Consider the following 17348-nt stretch of genomic DNA (forward strand, 5'->3'; position numbering starts at 1 on the left):
TATAGACATATATAAAATTATAAAATATATTAAAATTTTGCCGCATTGCCATGCCTTGAAAAACGCCAAGGCCTTGTCATGTCTCGCAAGGCTTGAGGTTTGGCTATGCTGTTAAGTTACGCTTTACGTTATTTACGATCATGCATACACTAAATCCAGTTGATTACTGCATGGGATAAAATCGAGACTCATAAATTAGGATAATTTAGGGAAAAAACAAGTTAACCATCCAAGGAATGATATTTGCTTCGAAGGTACAATTAAATATATTGTTAGTTTAGTGGATAATTTCACATTCAAACATCCCTAATTAACATGAATCTATTAGATCGCACATAAGTGCAACTTATTTTTCTTTCTTAAACGCCAAAGCATGCATTCAAGCATACCTAATTTCACCACGTGTTTAAAACACGTGTATTGATTAGTTTAAAATGGAACTGAAAATACACCCATGATGCTACTAAAAGTTGAAAATAACATAATCGTTCATTAGAATACATGTTTGATCATAGTACATATATCGATTATGATTTAATTAAACTAACAAATACGAGAAAAAAACATGTAATAAAATACGAAGATTAATAACAATAGAAGCCAAGCTTGTAGAGTTTATTTGGCAATCCGAAGGTCTTTATAGCAAACATAGAAACATTGACAAACATCCTTACGTTGATCATCGCATTTTCCCCATCCTTTATCATGCAATTTTGCACACAATTGGTCGCATGACTTTGGTGAGCATGAAAGAGGTGGCTTAGACACTTGTTCATCTTTACATATCAAAGTCAACTTGCAGTTCACACCTATTTGATCATCAAATATATGTAAATCTCGTTATGAATTGACTTTGAATGCCAAAGTTCAAAATTTCAATCACAAAACTAGTATGTATTCCTTAGTTTTCTTTTAGTCTTGTTAAAAGATATATATCACAGTATATAGAAAAATATATATTGATGAGATCATGGACTAGATTGTTTCAAACTTAACTTGTATACACATTCTATATGTCTTTGCAATTTGCTTATTCAAATATCAATGCATTCACATACACTAAATATACAACAGAGATACATTGGCTTTATTGTAAATGAACCATATCACAATTTATTTTGTGAAGTGACATGTTTGACCTTAAAAACCCCTTCACCCATAAGTTAGTTTTCAAGGTCAAACTTAGAAAAACTGGCCAGGAAATTTGATACACAATAGTATAAAAGTTGTTTAATTTTTTTTAACAGTATCTCATAAGATATACTAAACATAGAATACGATGTGTAATTGTTGTCATGATTTTTACAAAAAAAAAAAACAGATAAATTTTGAAATGCTAAATAAAGATATTTTACTTCAAGAAGACAACAACATATTAATCTAACCGAGAAGAGCTCTAAACATGCGTACCAAGAAATGGGTCAAATAGCATGAGGATTGCCAAAACTGCTACAAACAACCTCATTATTGAAGGTTTTAAGTTTTGTTTACAACTTCAAAGAGAGGGAGATTGGGTGCTTCTTTATCTAATGAGTTTTTAAAAGCTGAAAATTTTCAGTTTCTTTATAACCTGAAACTACTTTATTTAATGAATAATTAACTCTTTTGTCTTTCAGTTTTAGTTTATAGCTTAATTAGGTGTTTTAATACAAAAATTGTTTGTATAAAAATGTCAATTTTTTCTTTAATAACAAATTTAACCTAGTGAGTTTAAAATACGTGAATCTAGTAAAATAGCACACACTCCGTTGAAAATCTTGGAAATAAGTCGGTATCACTTAAACCCATGTGCATTAATTTTCAATTATAAAGAACCGAAACCGAATGGTTTTTGTCATGTATTGAAGACAAAAGTGACAACTTTTTATCCCACCATAAGCATGCCCTTCTTCTCATTATCATTAGTAGTCCCAGAAAGTTAGTCAAGTTCGAGCTTACCTCTTACAACTTACAAAGATGCAACAATGGGAGTATAGCATGGAATGATAGTCGGAAAAAGTGGCGGGCCCAATCCCCGAAGGATGCATGGATGTAAAAATTCCCATGCGTGGTACCACAATGTTTTCTTAGACCATGTAATGTAAGCGATGATGGCCTTGATGGGGATAACCAAAACTGTAATTATATAGACAAAAATAATGTTTCTTGAGTTTTCCATTACAAGGAATTCATTTATGTTAAATATAAATGAGTTCTCAATTGCACGCTACGGCTCCTAGAATTGCATCATACATTCTGAGAGGCGGACACAGGAATGTCTAGCAATAGTGACACCAAATTTTTTTCCTGATCAAATATAATAACATAGACCTTAAATGAGTTGAGAGTGATGGACCTAATAAACTGAGTTGAGCCCAAACTTAAAAACACAAATGAGCTTGATATTTGACTGTTAACCGAGTCGAGTTCGAGCCGAGCTTAGGTTCGTTTAAGCACACCTGATAAACAAGTCAAGCCCAAACCAAGCTCGAGCCAAACTCGAGCTTTGAAATTTAATCTCGAATCGAGCCGAGCTCGAGCTCGAGCCCCATGAATTTAAACAAGTCGAGCCCGAGCCTCCCCGAGTTGGAGCTCGGCTCGGATGGTTTACCCCTATTCGTTTTCAGTTCTTTATAATTTCCCCCCAAATTGATAAAATACTTGTTCTTTTTTAGGACAAGAAGGGTTTAAGCATGGGCAGGTTTGTTAATATTTCATCTTTAGCATTGCATTTAGAAGCTAAAATCATTCATTTTTATATATTTTCAGTTATTTCTAGTCTATCGAGTGAACATTTTTATTTGCACACTTTATGGTGTTTTTAAGGTGTATTTGAAGATTGGAATGCACATGGAGGACCTAAACGAAGCTCGGGACAAAACTTGGAAGCAAACGGATCGGAAATGAAGAAGTTAAAAAAAATAAGACGGGCCAAAACATTAAATTTCACCCTGGGCGTGTTGAGCTGTCAAAAATAGACATGAAATTCCACAACAGGCGTGTTGACCATCTCTCCAGTCGTTGACTTCATTCCACATGGAGCGTGTGGATTTGCACTTATTTCGAGATCCATCTACAATCCATTGATTTCTATAGTATTTAATGAATTATCGTATTAGTATTTCACTCCGTACAACTTTTCCATTTACTTTCCATCATACATTTAACTCTAAAAAATTTCAATGTAACATATTTGAAAATATCTACAAAATATGTTTTTCTATTGAATGTCAATTTGGCGTCACGATTGAATTTAATCCATTAAATACTAACATTATTTTTCACGGTCATTCAACAATTACATTAAATTATGCATTATGAATGCTCTAAGGTTGTGTTTGGCACATATAAATTAGTTTTTTTTTTAAGTTATTTCAATTTAGTGTTTGGTGAAACCACTATAAGTTATGTAAGTTATTTTTTAATAAGTATTTGAGATGGTTTATTGATAAATTATCTTACCACATTCTCTTCTTTGTCAATTCCAATTTTTATCCAAAGGTTCTTTGCCACACATGAGAGAGAGAGAGTGTGTGTGTGTGTGTTTCTTGCCGCATGCGGCCAAATCACATTCGAAATCGCATGGTGTTCCCACCAAGTGATGTGAAAACCGTGGGTGCTATTGCACCTACACCCTAGAGCCTTATATGCCCAAAATACTCGATATAAGCACAGCCCAAACACACATTGCTAAGCTTGGCTATTAAATCATTTAGCTTGAAGGTTCCTTAAAATGGCCTAAACGCCTCATTCATGAGAGCTTGGAAAGTAAGAGGGAGCAATAATGGAGTCAAAAGGCTACAATAAATCAATAATGAAGTCAAAAGGCCAAGTTTAAATAACGTTAGACACTTGGGAGCAATGTCAAACCTCAAGCTTTATCGACCATGGCGAGATACGACGTTTGTAAGACGTGACTTAAGGCAGTAATTTTGTATATAATTAATAATTATATATATATATATATATATATATATATATATATATATATATACACTACTATTTTTCATTTTTATATACATATATGATTTAAGACGATACTTTGTTAAAGCTTGATCTCAAGTAGAAACATTGGAGTCATGACAAATTTTTTAAAACTTGGGCATTACTAAGAACAGTTTTGATTCCATAAAATATCCTTTACAGCCTCTCACTATTACACAATCTAAATCTAATAATTTTTTTTTTTAAAAAGAATCTTATTATAACTGAAATGATTTACTGTGTAAACCGTAATACAACAATACATTGATTAGAATTGTAACTTTGCAATGAGTAGACTTAATGCTATAAAGAACACATATAACCCAACAAGACAGAATCCCCAAAACCTTGGAACCTGAAATCTACACCATGTCACAACCAACAACGACCCCATAAGGCTCAAAACCAAAAACACAAACGCCACCACAATACTAACATGAAATTCAAGCTCATAAGCCTCTGGATAAACATTAAACGTCTGTATAACCAAAGCACTTCCAAGCCCAAAAAGCATATTAAACATGGGTCCAGCAAAGCATCCAGCCATAGCCATGGCAGGTTGCCCTGCTTTTGCCACAGCAACATCCGTCACTAGATCCCCTACTGAGTTCCCCCATGCCAACACAGTCAACCCTAGCAGAGAGTGCGGCACCTCCAGGAGTGACCCTAAGGCCGCCAGACAGTTGAGAAGCTCTCCGGCCATGGTGGAGATCCAACACACACTCATGATGAATCCCATTAGAACTATTGGCAGTTGCTCTGTTTTGGGGGGCTTTTTTTCGACTATGCAATGGACTAGTGATAGTGATGAGGTCCCAAAGAGTAGGATTAACCAGAGAGGGAGATGGATGTTAGGAAAGAGAAATGAAATTGGATGATTTAGAGGGATGAAGGATTTGCAGGAGTACATTAGAGCGAGAGGACATAACGCAATGTTTGCAGATCGATAGAATCTGTTCCATTCTGAAGGTGATGATTGTGGGATTGTTAGGTTTAACATTATTCTCACTGGAACTTCCCATGTTTTTGATATCTGTTTAATCATGAAACTCATTCAATGTTGCATTCAAACAAGATATAGAACCAAAAAGAGGATGTATAGTTAATAGTTACTCCATGATCAAGAACATACCTTGTTAAAAGCTTGTCGAATCCCAGAGGTTGTCTTCTTCTTGGTAAAATCCATTGAATTACTTCCATTTTCAGGGTCAATTTCCATGGAACCTTTATGATCCTGAACTTCACTACCACCACGCTTCAATTTCCCACCATTATCCATCCCTAAATCCATCCAAAACACAAAACCAACGAAAAACAGATAGAACCCTACGAATCCCACAGCTTGCCATAGGTAAATCTCAGCACTAAGATACACATAGAACAGAAACAACGCCGCCGTCAGATAAAACAACACGTCCCTTATAAAAGGCGCAGGGGAGACGGCGAAGGGAGCTGCGTAGATCGCGACAAAACCAACGACGAGAGCTGAAACGAAAGTCCCGGCGGATAAAATCGCACCGAATCCAGTTCGGGGGTTTCCGCCACCGACGGCTGCGACAGATGCGAACACATCAGGAGCGCCGTTTCCGAGTGCAAGAAGAGTGACTGCACCCATACTAGGGGATAGATTCAAGTGAGTGGATAGTTTAGTGACGACGACGGAGAACTGATCTTGGGCGGTTTTGACGAGGATGTAGAACTGTAGGACGACGGTGAGGGAGAGAAAGGGGACTGAGAGAAATGGGTTTTGATTGAAGTGACAGAAGTGGAAGGAGAAGTAGTTGAGGAGGCCATTGGAGTGGGCGGAGCAGTGGAGGGTGGAAAAGGAGCAGCGGCGATCTTGTGGGATTTGAAGAATGTGTGAACAAGTGGTGGTGGTGGTGGTGTTGAGGAGTGACCTCCGGTGGATTTGGGTGGTGGGGAGACCCTGGTGATTGTTTGATGAGGGGAATTGAAGGAGGAAGAAGAAAATCAAAGTGAGGAGGATGATGAGGTAGGTTGATGCGGTTTTGGGGAAGGAGAAGACCGCCATGCCATCCCCAAAATCCTGCTTTCGATCGGAGTCTGGCCTTGAAAGTGTTTTTGATTTCTGTATACGCGTTTTGCCAATCAAAAATCATATGATATCAATTAACAACGGAATAATTTATAAAATATAAATAATATTTCACAACGTTTATATTTATTTTATTTTTCTAATGGAGTTTATAAAAATTTCGTTATCAAATAAGTTTATTTTGATTTAGAAAAAATATTACTAATATTTATAATTTAACCAAGTTATCCCATAGTATTTTTATTTGCAAATTACCCCTAATAGCATGGCATACTTGATTATAGAAATTTAGATTTATTTAAGAACAGATTAATTAAGGTCATGTTTGGTAGAAATAAACTAACCTATTGATGAGCTAGTTTGAAATAGCTTATTAACAAACTAGCTTATTGATAAGTTATCTTATAAGCTATAATAATGACTTAAAGCTCTTATTCACAAACTAGGTTATTGATAAGCAAGTTTACATGCTAAAAGTTAGGGACAAAACAACTAGTAAGGAAGACATCATACCTAGGCTAAAATTTCATCTAAGATGAAAACCAACATATTTTTCCTTCTTGTTTTATGTTCATTAAGAACTTTAAAAACATTAACATGATTATAGTAGTAACCCTTAAGACACAGTTACAGGAACAAAGTAAGTGATCTTGTCATTCTATGCATTTCATGTGCTATTATTTTTAGTTAAGGTTCAACCCTTTCAATTAACTAGTACATAAATCCCTGACTTTGTTTGGATTTTATTTGTTTTCAACACTATATAATAAAGTTGTCAAAATCACGATCTTGATTGTAGGATCTTACGATATTAGATATAAAAAACTTAAAAACGAGCCGGAGCGTATACAGATCATATTTGGTGTAGGATTGTAGGTAAGATCGTAAGATTGTAGGGAGAATCGTAGAATCGGGATCTGATCTGATCCTACCTTCCATTGATTTTTTTTTTTTTTGAAAAAATGAATTTACTATTTTATGACTTTTACCATTTACCAGTTTACCGTTTATAATTTTGTGTTGTGAGTTGTGACTAATGTTTTGAAGTTTTTATGATTTTTCAACGGAAACCTGAATGTTTGAGACATTTTTCATGTTTTAAAATTATAAGTTAAAATTATGTTTTATTTTGTAGGATATTAGGATCCCAATCCCGATCTTGCAAACCCAAAAACGATCTTAGGTAGGAACTCGGTCTTGACAACCTTGCTACATAATGCATTACTATTGATTGCGAGTCATCAAAAGTTGAAATTTGTCTAGAACATGGAAAAAGGGGGGAGGGGTGTCAAATACGATTATCGGTGTGGGATGAAGTCATATTATGTGATGTGAACTCGGTTTTGTCGTATTGCGAATTAAGGAAGTTTGTGAAGTATAATGTAAGACCTAAAAACTTCCACTTTATGTTTTATAAGTGGTTATTTTTATAAGGAAGTGATATGAGAATTTTATGTTAATTATCTCACATGACACCAAACAAAATGAAGTTGCTTATCATCTTATTGCAGATTGTACTATGGCAATGAGTTGATAATCAAACTATGTTGTGGGTTCATGTTATAAAAGCCGTTCACGATGAAGACTGTCTCCTTAATCAGAATTTGATTGGTTATACCTAAATTGTTGATTGGTTGAAAATTGTTTGTGCGCTCTTACAACTTAGGAGTAAAGGACTACATTTAAGGTCTTTGTGTAGTGTTAAAGTGGGTAATGATCAACACACAGTTTTGGATGGATACATGGTTGGGTAATTTTACTCTTCGGCAAAAAAATCCCTAAAGTTTTTGCTCTTGATTTGAATTGCCAATGTTCGGTTGCGGATCATTCGATGTTGGAGACATCATCTTATATTTTGCATAAACAACCGAGAAGGGAGAGAGGGATCAGAAAAATGGGTTGAATTGAAAGTTCTTCGATCTTTTGCTGACTCATATCAAAGAGACAAATAGATTTCATTTGTAACAAGTAGGAGTTATTAACATATTTACACCAACTTGATAAGTATTTAGCAGATTCTTAAGTTTATTTGTGTTCCCTTTTCAAGTTGTAATTTGTATATAAACTGCCTGAAGATGGCTTCTTTTTTTTTTTTTTTTTTATATCATATTTAAGATACTGATTATTTATACAATTGAAAAAAGAACAATGACCATGTTTCATGATTTCATCATGAAAACAACTTTTTTTTAACAAATTCAACATAATATGCAACTATTGACTCATATAACACAAAATTTCACTGGATTTGGCATTAAAATGTTTTGACTTCCCAAGTACTAACCCAAACCAATGCATATGTTAGGGAAATCAACATGTATTTCCTTATTTAAAGAAAATAAAAAAAAACAAAGCCATGATCCACCACCATCATATGCTTCAGTAATATCATTGGATTCACTGGAAAGTGGATTATAATTTAAAACTCCAAAATCTGCCAAAATCAAACACAATTTCAATCAATACTCATGGTATACTGATATCAATCTTAGCTACTACAACTTTAATGTAAAATCATATAATAAAAGAACACTGAACACATACACTTAACACTTCCATGTTCTATGAATCCGAGGGTGATTGAGGCTGCTGAGGTGGCGGTGGCCAAATGGCAGGACCCATATAAGGTGGAGCCTGCTGTGCATAAAGAGCAGGATCCAACATAGCCTTGTTTGACATCATCCCTGGTGCTCCTGACTGTGGTGACTGCTGAGCTGGCATATAATAGTAAGGAAAAGCATCCGAAGGCCCGCCAACTGGCACAGTGACAGCTGGCATAGATGTCATACCTTCATCTTTAATATCCTCTCTTGGGACAATATCAACCAAAAAGTCAAAAATATCAGTCCTTGTGATTGCAGCAGCAATATCATTCTTCTGTAATGTCCTTCTTTTATTCTCCTCAGTGTGATTCCATGACCTTAAAGTCAACTCCAATATGAACATTTCACATGCCCTTGCAAACACAATTGGTGCTTCTGCTGATATCATCCTCACATCTTCATCAGCTTTCATGATTTTCTTGATTCTTGCTAATGGAAGACTGTGGTTCTTGAAGTCAGTGACATTTTCGATTTCTCTGTATTGGTTTGCCCAAAATGATTGGAGTTGTTGTTGAAGTTGCTGTTGTTGTTGTTGTTGTTGGATTTGTTGATAAGCCAACTGTTGTTGTGCTAATTGAGCTGCTGTAGGCTGATTTGTTGCTTGAATTGCACCACCTACTTGTACTCTCCCAGGGGTCCCACTCAGTTGAGTTGACTCGTATGGATTTGTTGCATATGATAACTGAGTTACACTGCTCATCATGTTGCTAGATTGAGGCTGCCCATGCCCTTGTGGATCCATGATTAGATGCAAAAATGGTAGGTAAATTTCCTAAATCAAAAACATCATGTTAATCATGAAGAACATGATATATCTACTCACATCATTACTAAACAGAGATTGATTTGATTGGACTTCAGAATGTAACTTTCAATCTAAATTTTTTGAACTTCCATTCAGTAATTCGTAGCCAAAAAGGAAAAGGTTTTGCGATCGACAAGCAAAAAAAGGCGTATGAATTGTGTGATCTCGGAAGTACTAGCTTTCAAATTAAAAGGTGTAAATGTGAAGGAGACAGAACCTGAATCACGATTTGATGATAGACGAATGAGAAAGAAGGAGAGAGATCGTGAATCAGGTTAATGATGCAGTTCTAATGAACCATTTGAATCCTGCAAAATGAACATAATCGAAATCGATGAGTGAAATTCGGTAAATTGTGATATTTTTTAGGGGAAACAAGAGAGTGTTGATTCTTACACGCAACAGAAAGTTATGATATTGATCTTTGATCTTTGATCTTTGATTGTGTTCTTGATGGCTACGATCACCTTTCGTTCGTCTCGTTTCCTTGGGAGCAAATCCCAGAAACACTCACCGGCCAAACAAACTTTTCAAATGTTTTATGTTGGTATTTGACTATTTGCTCAAAGGAATTATTCTCTTAAATAATTCGATTAATATGTTCTTCTTTTTAACTTAAATTTTTAATTATTCCATGGGTCCCAGAAAATATTCTCTTGCTTTTGTTTTTTGGACAAATAATAAATGAAAAAAAAAATCAATATTTATTCCTTTATATGTTAAAAAAAATTATTAAAAGATTGAATCTTAATTTTCATTAATACATCATATTTTAACATGCCATTCCGGCTATAATATTATATTTTAACTTTTCTAGATTATAAAAATTATATTCCAAAAAACAATGAAATTGTTGTTTAATGACATCTTTATAAGAGAAAAATATAAAATTGTCTATTTTTTTTAAACAACAAATCTAATATATACTTAAACTACTTTTTAATTTCATATATGTCTAAGTCTAGGTCGGGACTTGAACCCTCAACCTCAAAACAAAAAAATTAATAATAATAATACACTTACCGATAGACTAAAAGCTCTTTATCAAAATTATCTAATTATGAAAATAATTTCCAAGATTTAGACGAACCCCCGAAATCATGAAATTGGCTGCAAAAAGTGCAACGGGACCAGGAATGGTGAATCGAGATGCAAATTTGAAAGAATGGGCTGTGAAATGGGCCGCTATTGTGGTCCCCACGTCATTTTTTAGGGAAAATGACATAAAAGCCCTTAAGTTTTCACAAAAATGTCGGTTTTACCATTGGACGTGTTTTATGTCCAGTAAAGCCCGAAGTTTTGTTTAATTTGTTCATTTTTACCCTTGTACCCGGTTTCCAGGTAACCTACCGGTTACCTAATGCCAGTAAAGCCTTTGAATTTTCAAAAATGTTCAGATTTACCCTTAAGTTTTTCAAAAGTGTTCGGATTTACCCTTACATTGATTTGACCCTGCAAAAAAGTTTTCCAAATGGCATCAATGATTTGACCCTGCAGTTTTTAATTTCAATAATCACAGTTTTAGTCCCTATTGTTTATAATTTGCATTGTAACTTGGTCCCTATAGTTAATAACTTGCATTAGTTACAGTTTTGGTTCGTTTGGTTTTAAATTTAGATAATTAGAGTTTTAGTCTCTATATTTATTAACTAGGTTATAACCCCTGCAAACACGGTCAGTATATTTAAAAATTTTATATAGATAAAAAATAATAAGTGTAAAAAGACCAAGATATTGTCGATTGTAAGTAGTTATGAATTAATTTATTAAGCAAAATAAACATAATAATGTTATTAGGATATGATTTTGTATTTTTAAATTTTGAATTGAATTTGATTTGTTACTAAAAAAAAAGAAATAATAAAAATCATAGAAAAATGTCACGTGTCAAAGAGACATTCTAAAACACTGACACGTGTCATTTTAGGTTTCATCTATTAGAAGATGTTGATGTAGATGTAGATGTAGATTTGTTTTAATTATAGTTTCGGTCCCTTTATTATTTAATTCTATAACTATATATTTGGCCAATGGAGTTTTTAATTTCAATACTTATAGTTTGGGTCCCTATAGTTTATAATTTTCAGTGGTTGTAGTTTTAGTGAGTGTGCCGCAGATTGAAGCCATTCACGGACGATTACGAGCAATTTTATTCGCTAAAGTTTTTTTTTTACTGTTATCTTGACAGTTTGGCTTTAATTAAAAAAAAATTTCTTTTCAATTTAAAACTTCACCTATATATACAAACACATAAACACACATCAAATATCTTATAACAAATACACTCAATAATAACAATATGAATAATTTTTTGGGTGTCATTTCTTCTTCATCTGATGATGATAAGTTGATTTTGTATACGTTGTTGTCTGATGCAGACGACCTTGGACATCAGGAAGGCGAAAGTTCAAATGGCAAGAAGAAACGAAGAAAGTCGATCAACCGGGATCGTATCGCGGCGAACGAACTTTTGGTACATGATTACTTTAGCCCTGATAGTTTATACGACCTATCGAAATTTGAGGATCGTTTTTGTATCAATAGAAATTTATTCCTACGTATAGCTACAGATTTGGAAAACAATTATGAGTTTTTCCAATTGAGATGGGATGCTAGAGGTAAACGTGGTTTTACTACGTTTCAAAATGCACAACAGCTCTTAGACAATTGGCGTACGGCATAGCCGAAGACGCTTCAGATGAATATTCGAAAATGTCTGCGAGAACCGGTCGAAAATGCACATATCTTTTTTGTGAGTATGTTATAGAACTTTACGGTGACATATACTTGCGAAATTCAACTAGAAGTGATGTCGAACAGTTGTATGCCGCACATCAGGCTAAAAATGGATTCCAAGAATGCCAGGTAGCATTGATTGTACGCATTGGGTGTGGGAAAATTGTCCCACTGCATGGCGAAGGCAATTCACTCGAGGTGATCATGGTGTGCCTATTGTTATACTAGAAGCAGTTGTTTCACAGGACCTCTGGTTTTGGCATACACTTTTTGGTATGTCAGAGTCAAACAACGAGTTGAATGTGTTTGGAGCATCTTTGTTATTTAACGATATTTTGCAAGGTAAAGCACCAAACATGTCATACGTTGTAAATAGACATGAATACAATTATGGATATTACCTAGGTGATGGGATATATCCAGAGTACGCTACATTTGTCAAATCATACACATATCCGACCGATGAAAAACGAAAATTATTCAAGTTGGCACAGGAATCTGCAAGGAATGATGTGGAGCGTGCATTCAGAGTCTTCAAACAGAAGTGACACATAATCAAACATCCAACACGAGCATGGGATAGGGAAAAATTGATGAAGGTGATGAAAGCGTGTGTTATTTTACATAAATGATAATAGAAGAAGAGGGTAAGACTATTTGTACATATAATGTGAACGATATGCTCAATCCACCTGCAGTAATACAAGTCGGCAGCCTTGCATACTTTACAATGCTTTTGGATATACAAAACAGTGAAACACATCACAATTTAAGTCAATATTTGACTGAGCACATATGACAACGAAAATTTGAATACCGCAACGACGACGAGGAGGATGAGGATGCGAACGATGAGAACGAGGCCAACGATGAGGACAACGATGACGACAAGTAGTATTTTTTTTATTTCAATGTTTTATTAATGTTTTTTTATTAGTAAAATGTATGTTGAATTTCAAAAATATCATTTTTATTTAAGTTAATGTTTTTAATTTAAAAAATATTTATGTATGTTTAATAATTGTGTTTTTTATTTAATATAATGTTAAAAAAAAATTTAAAAAGATAAAGAATATGGAGTGATAACTATTTACAATGGTTAATGAACATGTAATGGAGGTGACATGACATATAAATGACATCACTTTTCTAGTGAACATCTTGTGACCATACCGTTTAGCCTAACAAAGAAGTGGTCCGTATGTAATGGCAATATTGTATAAATAGTCTTTGTAATATGTTTGATAACGATATTACAGTTCAATAAATATCTAGAATAGTGTATACAAGTACACGTTTTCCATTAGGCTGGACGGAGTGGGAGCGGGAAAGGGGGTGAGGGAAGCTTCCCTCACTCTTGAACACCACTCCTTGGGTGAGGGAAACATCCCGCGGGAAAGAGGTAGGGGGAGGGAGTGCCGCACTCTCTCTCTTCATGCTATTGGACATTTTTTTTTCTTTTTTCTTTTTATCCTTTTTAATATTTATAAAATTATATACCTATCAAAAAAAATATAAAATATATATTAAAATTCATGGTTTTTAATTCCCTACAAAATGAGTATAATATATGTATGAAATATATTTTTAAAAAAATATAAAAAAATAGTGAGGGAAGCTTCTCACCCATTCCTTGGGTTTTAGGTGAGGGAAAAAAAAGTGAGGGAAAGAGTGGTGTAGCCCACAAAAAGTGAGGGAAACATCCCTCCCACACCCTCCCGTCTTATATATATATATATATATATATATATATATATATATATATATATATATATATATTACCAAAACCAAAATTTGTATGTGAGAGGATTGACTATTCATTCCACGTAAGCAGCAAAATGATTTCATACTTTTAATTCTTTTTTCATTTTCCTTCCTTTACTTTTATTTGTTTTTATATTTTGTACCCCTAAACTAATTTTGATGTTACAATTTTTATCCTTATAATTAAAATTCTCTTTACTTTTATTTGTTTTTATATTTTGTACCCCTAAACTAATTTTGATGTTACAATTTTTATCCTTATAATTTTAAAATTTATATATATTTATATTCTTTCTTACTTTTATTTGTTTTTATATTTTGTACCCCTAAACTAATTTTGATGTTACAATTTTTATCCTTATAATTTTAAAATTCCCTTTACTTTTATTTGTTTTTATATTTTGTACCCCTAAACTAATTTTGATGTTACAATTTATATTATTTCTCCTTAATTAATTTTTATTTAACAGTTTCAACCCTTATAATTTTAAAGTTAAATTATTAGTATTTTATACATTATAATTTGGTCCCTTACTATATTTTAAAGTTACATTTTGGCCTCTTATATAATTTTTTAATAATCTTTTTTTTATTAATTTCTTAAAGATACACTTTCAAGTCAATTGTTTGTATCCATGTTTTATTTTGATATTTTTGTGCTCCACTTTATATGATTTAATTGTCTTCGTTGTATACATTGTGTCAAACTGCGTTTTTTAACATACCGGAGCTTCCGCAAACGGATGGTCCAAACCCTAGTATATATTAATTGTCAAAATTTGTTTGTGAGGCAAAACACTGTTCATTTCAAAATCAGTTTCAACCGTCGGATAGAAAAGAGTGTAGATACCACGTAAAGTGGTGATCGCTGATTTACTATTGGGCCCAATTTCTAAAAAGGCAATGTCATACGTTAGCCTCCCCACTTATATTTAATTTTATAACTTTTTTTTATGTTTTTTTTCCTATTTTATATTTTTTATTTTCCACTTAGACTTTTAACTTCTTCTTTACCGATTCTTCTTTTATTCTATTCATTATTTATTATTTAGTAAAACTCATTGTTAAAATTAGTAACATTATTCATTTGTTTTCTATAAATTTTTTTCTTTTAACTAACTTTTATCTAAAAGCTTTTAATTTTTTTAATTTTAAAGTTAAATTATTAGTATTTTACAAATTGTCATTTTGGTTCCTTATTAGGTTATAATGTTACACTTTTGGTCCTTTATATTCGATAGGAACTTCGTTTTTATACTTTTCTGGTGCAATTTCCATAGAAGTTCTTCGCCCCAACGCTCGCAGTGACTAAATACTAGTTCCATTTTATTTGGCAAAACAAAGGGGTTTCTTCCATTCCATTTAATTAATGAAAGAACGGATGAGATATTAACTTGGAATCACTAGAACTATTACAAAAGGGCATTTAAGACATTTAACATTGATTGCCATACGTATGCTACCAATTTGACAATGAGAACTCTGATATACAAGTATAGTATTTACACAAGAACTACAACGCCATATAAAAAGCCTATTCTAATGATGATGATGATGCTATACTATCTGTTTTCTTTCTTTTTCTTGATAGTGATAGATATTCAAGAAGAGAGGGAGTTTACTTATGTTTGCATCAAACATTATCTGGCCAAAACTCCCTAAAGAAAGCACGTTGGAATTCATTCTCTTGTAACCTCTTCTCAATTTCTTGAGCTTTCTTCATCTTCTTTGACAACTTTGCTTTACTTTTCTTTGATAACTGAAAACCAACATTCAGATAAACATCAGTGAGGTAATTACTAATTACTAACAAAAAAACAAATTTAAAGATGAAATCCAAATGCATCAAAACAAAAGGGCAACTTACTTTATCATTAGTCTTATCAGAAGCCAAGTTTTTTTGATCCCCTGTGTTCTGTGGTTTCTTTATCTCTGCTGCACCCAACCCTCGTTTGTTCTTCTTTAAAAATGCCTGCACAGGCTCCAACCTTCCCTGTTTAAAGAAAGAATAGATTAGTTGCTTCACAATGAAACATCTGCATCCGAGTCTGATCAATCACAAACGAACAACAACTTGATGTGTAACATTGAATAAGAGCACATCGAAAATCTACTTAGAAAGTCACATTAGGGTTTCCGAATAGGTCAACTTACCTGTTCAGAAATACCAAGGCCGGTTCCTTCTTTCCAACCGTGTTTTTTCAGCAGCTTCATGAAAAAAAAAACGAAAATACAATTACAAACTAGGAATTGAACAATTGTGTAAAAAGAGATGGAAAGGAAAAGTATATATGGAGAAACATCAAAGAAAGATAATTTCACCTGAAAACCAATATTAGAGGAGGAGATGGGCGTTGCAGTAGATGAACCCTCCGAATTCGACATTCCGCTGTAAGTTCTCCGGTAAAGTCTCCACCAGTTGGCTGAGTTTTGCGATCTTTCGGTACTCCGGCGCAAGACTCTACCACCTGCGGTGAAATTCGATTTTTTGATTTGATAAGACCTAGAATGGCGATGAAATTGGGGGAAAAGAAATCTGCGCAGTTTTAATATTTAGGCTAAACTGCAAAAATGGTCCTTGTATATTTTTTTTGAGTTTTAATTCAAAAATCGACCTTTTTTTAGATTTGTGGTCCCTTGAAGTTTTGAGTTAGGTTCATTGTGTATTTGTTCCTCTGAATATTGAAATAACTGTGATATCCTTGAGGTATTTATTTTTCATTTTTCTTTCATTTTTTTAAAATCTAATAGTTATGTATTTATTTTAATAATTAAAAAGTAAGAGGGACCCACCCCCTCTCTATCTCTCTCTCTTTCCAGACACAAAAAAACTACATATCCCCACCTAATCTTTGACTCTTAGATTACAGAAGTTACCTCTTCCAACCTCGCATCTACCAATAAGAATAATTCCAAAAGAACCACCAACTATGGTGTTCGTGAGGATTTGGCTACCGTCATCGGAGAACAAAACTCAACTCCATCTGGCTGCCGGCACAGGGGGTGTGATTTTTCTTCTTGCACGCAGTGACACATATACAAACGTATACCTAAAACACCCCTGTTCTTCAGAAATTTATGATACCATAACTGATAATCAAAAGAAGTATAAGCCAACCCTACAATTGATTGAGAAAAGAAGAGGTGGGTCTCGATTTATCTCTCTTCTTTGCTACCATATTACATGCACAAGGAGATCCCCAAGAAACCTGGTTCTTCAATTTCTTTGACGACCTTTAAGAGCCGAAATCCTGTTCATAAATTTACACACACAAAATATAAGAAATACTGAGAATTGCCTTTGTTTTTTCATCCTTTTACCCAAACCTGGTATTTAATTAGCACAACAGCTAGTTCTCTACCTGGATTCAGATTTTCAAGAAGGATCGATTCAAACCCAAATTGTGATTTTCAAGAAGAT

General features: G+C 33.6%; 4 protein-coding genes across 4 annotated transcripts; 1 reads left to right on the forward strand and 3 right to left on the reverse strand.

The window, feature by feature from the left end:
• Positions 1-4196: 4196 nt before the first annotated feature.
• On the reverse strand, positions 4197-6076 carry CAX11 (cation exchanger 11). Its single transcript, XM_079078897.1, has 2 exons — positions 5096-6076; positions 4197-4996 (listed from the first exon to the last, which is right to left on the reverse strand). Exons 1-2 carry the CDS (start codon positions 5993-5995, stop codon positions 4232-4234), a joined length of 1665 nt encoding a protein of 554 aa, XP_078935023.1. The 5' UTR covers positions 5996-6076; the 3' UTR covers positions 4197-4231.
• A 2170-nt stretch (positions 6077-8246) lies between these two features.
• Positions 8247-9994, reverse strand: NF-YC9 (nuclear factor Y, subunit C9). The gene is made up of 4 exons (XM_079078898.1): positions 9824-9994; positions 9645-9735; positions 8564-9394; positions 8247-8453 (listed from the first exon to the last, which is right to left on the reverse strand). The coding sequence occupies exon 3, from the start codon at positions 9362-9364 to the stop codon at positions 8582-8584; it is 783 nt and encodes a 260-aa protein (XP_078935024.1). The 5' UTR covers positions 9365-9394; positions 9645-9735; positions 9824-9994; the 3' UTR covers positions 8247-8453; positions 8564-8581.
• Positions 9995-12285: 2291 nt separating this feature from the next.
• On the forward strand, positions 12286-12711 carry LOC145158029 (uncharacterized). The gene has a single exon (XM_079076990.1). It carries the CDS (start codon positions 12286-12288, stop codon positions 12709-12711), a length of 426 nt encoding a protein of 141 aa, XP_078933116.1.
• Positions 12712-15337: 2626 nt separating this feature from the next.
• On the reverse strand, positions 15338-16472 carry LOC145156663 (uncharacterized). The gene is made up of 4 exons (XM_079075947.1): positions 16250-16472; positions 16082-16135; positions 15795-15920; positions 15338-15686 (listed from the first exon to the last, which is right to left on the reverse strand). The coding sequence occupies exons 1-4, from the start codon at positions 16310-16312 to the stop codon at positions 15561-15563; spliced, it is 369 nt and encodes a 122-aa protein (XP_078932073.1). The 5' UTR covers positions 16313-16472; the 3' UTR covers positions 15338-15560.
• Positions 16473-17348: the final 876 nt, after the last annotated feature.

This window comes from Lactuca virosa, chromosome 2 (genome assembly GCF_052849685.1).
Source record: "Lactuca virosa cultivar CGN04683 chromosome 2, Lactuca_virosa_CGN04683_v6, whole genome shotgun sequence".
NCBI lineage: Eukaryota > Viridiplantae > Streptophyta > Magnoliopsida > Asterales > Asteraceae > Lactuca > Lactuca virosa.

Bases quoted from the DNA above. Each gene is read 5' to 3' on its own strand.
- NF-YC9 (XM_079078898.1), bottom strand. From the start codon at position 9,364: ATGGATCCACAAGGGCATGGGCAGCCTCAATCTAGCAACATGATGAGC.
- CAX11 (XM_079078897.1), bottom strand. From the start codon at position 5,995: ATGGCGGTCTTCTCCTTCCCCAAAACCGCATCAACCTACCTCATCATC. The intron at 4,997-5,095 runs GTATGTTCTTGA...ATGATTAAACAG, and splicing joins TTCGACAAGCTTTTAACAAG to ATATCAAAAACATGGGAAGT.
- LOC145156663 (XM_079075947.1), bottom strand. From the start codon at position 16,312: ATGTCGAATTCGGAGGGTTCATCTACTGCAACGCCCATCTCCTCCTCT. The intron at 16,136-16,249 runs GTGAAATTATCT...TTTTTCATGAAG, and splicing joins CCTCTAATATTGGTTTTCAG to CTGCTGAAAAAACACGGTTG. The intron at 15,687-15,794 runs GTAAGTTGCCCT...GTTGGTTTTCAG, and splicing joins CTGATAAGACTAATGATAAA to TTATCAAAGAAAAGTAAAGC.
- LOC145158029 (XM_079076990.1), top strand. From the start codon at position 12,286: ATGCCAGGTAGCATTGATTGTACGCATTGGGTGTGGGAAAATTGTCCC.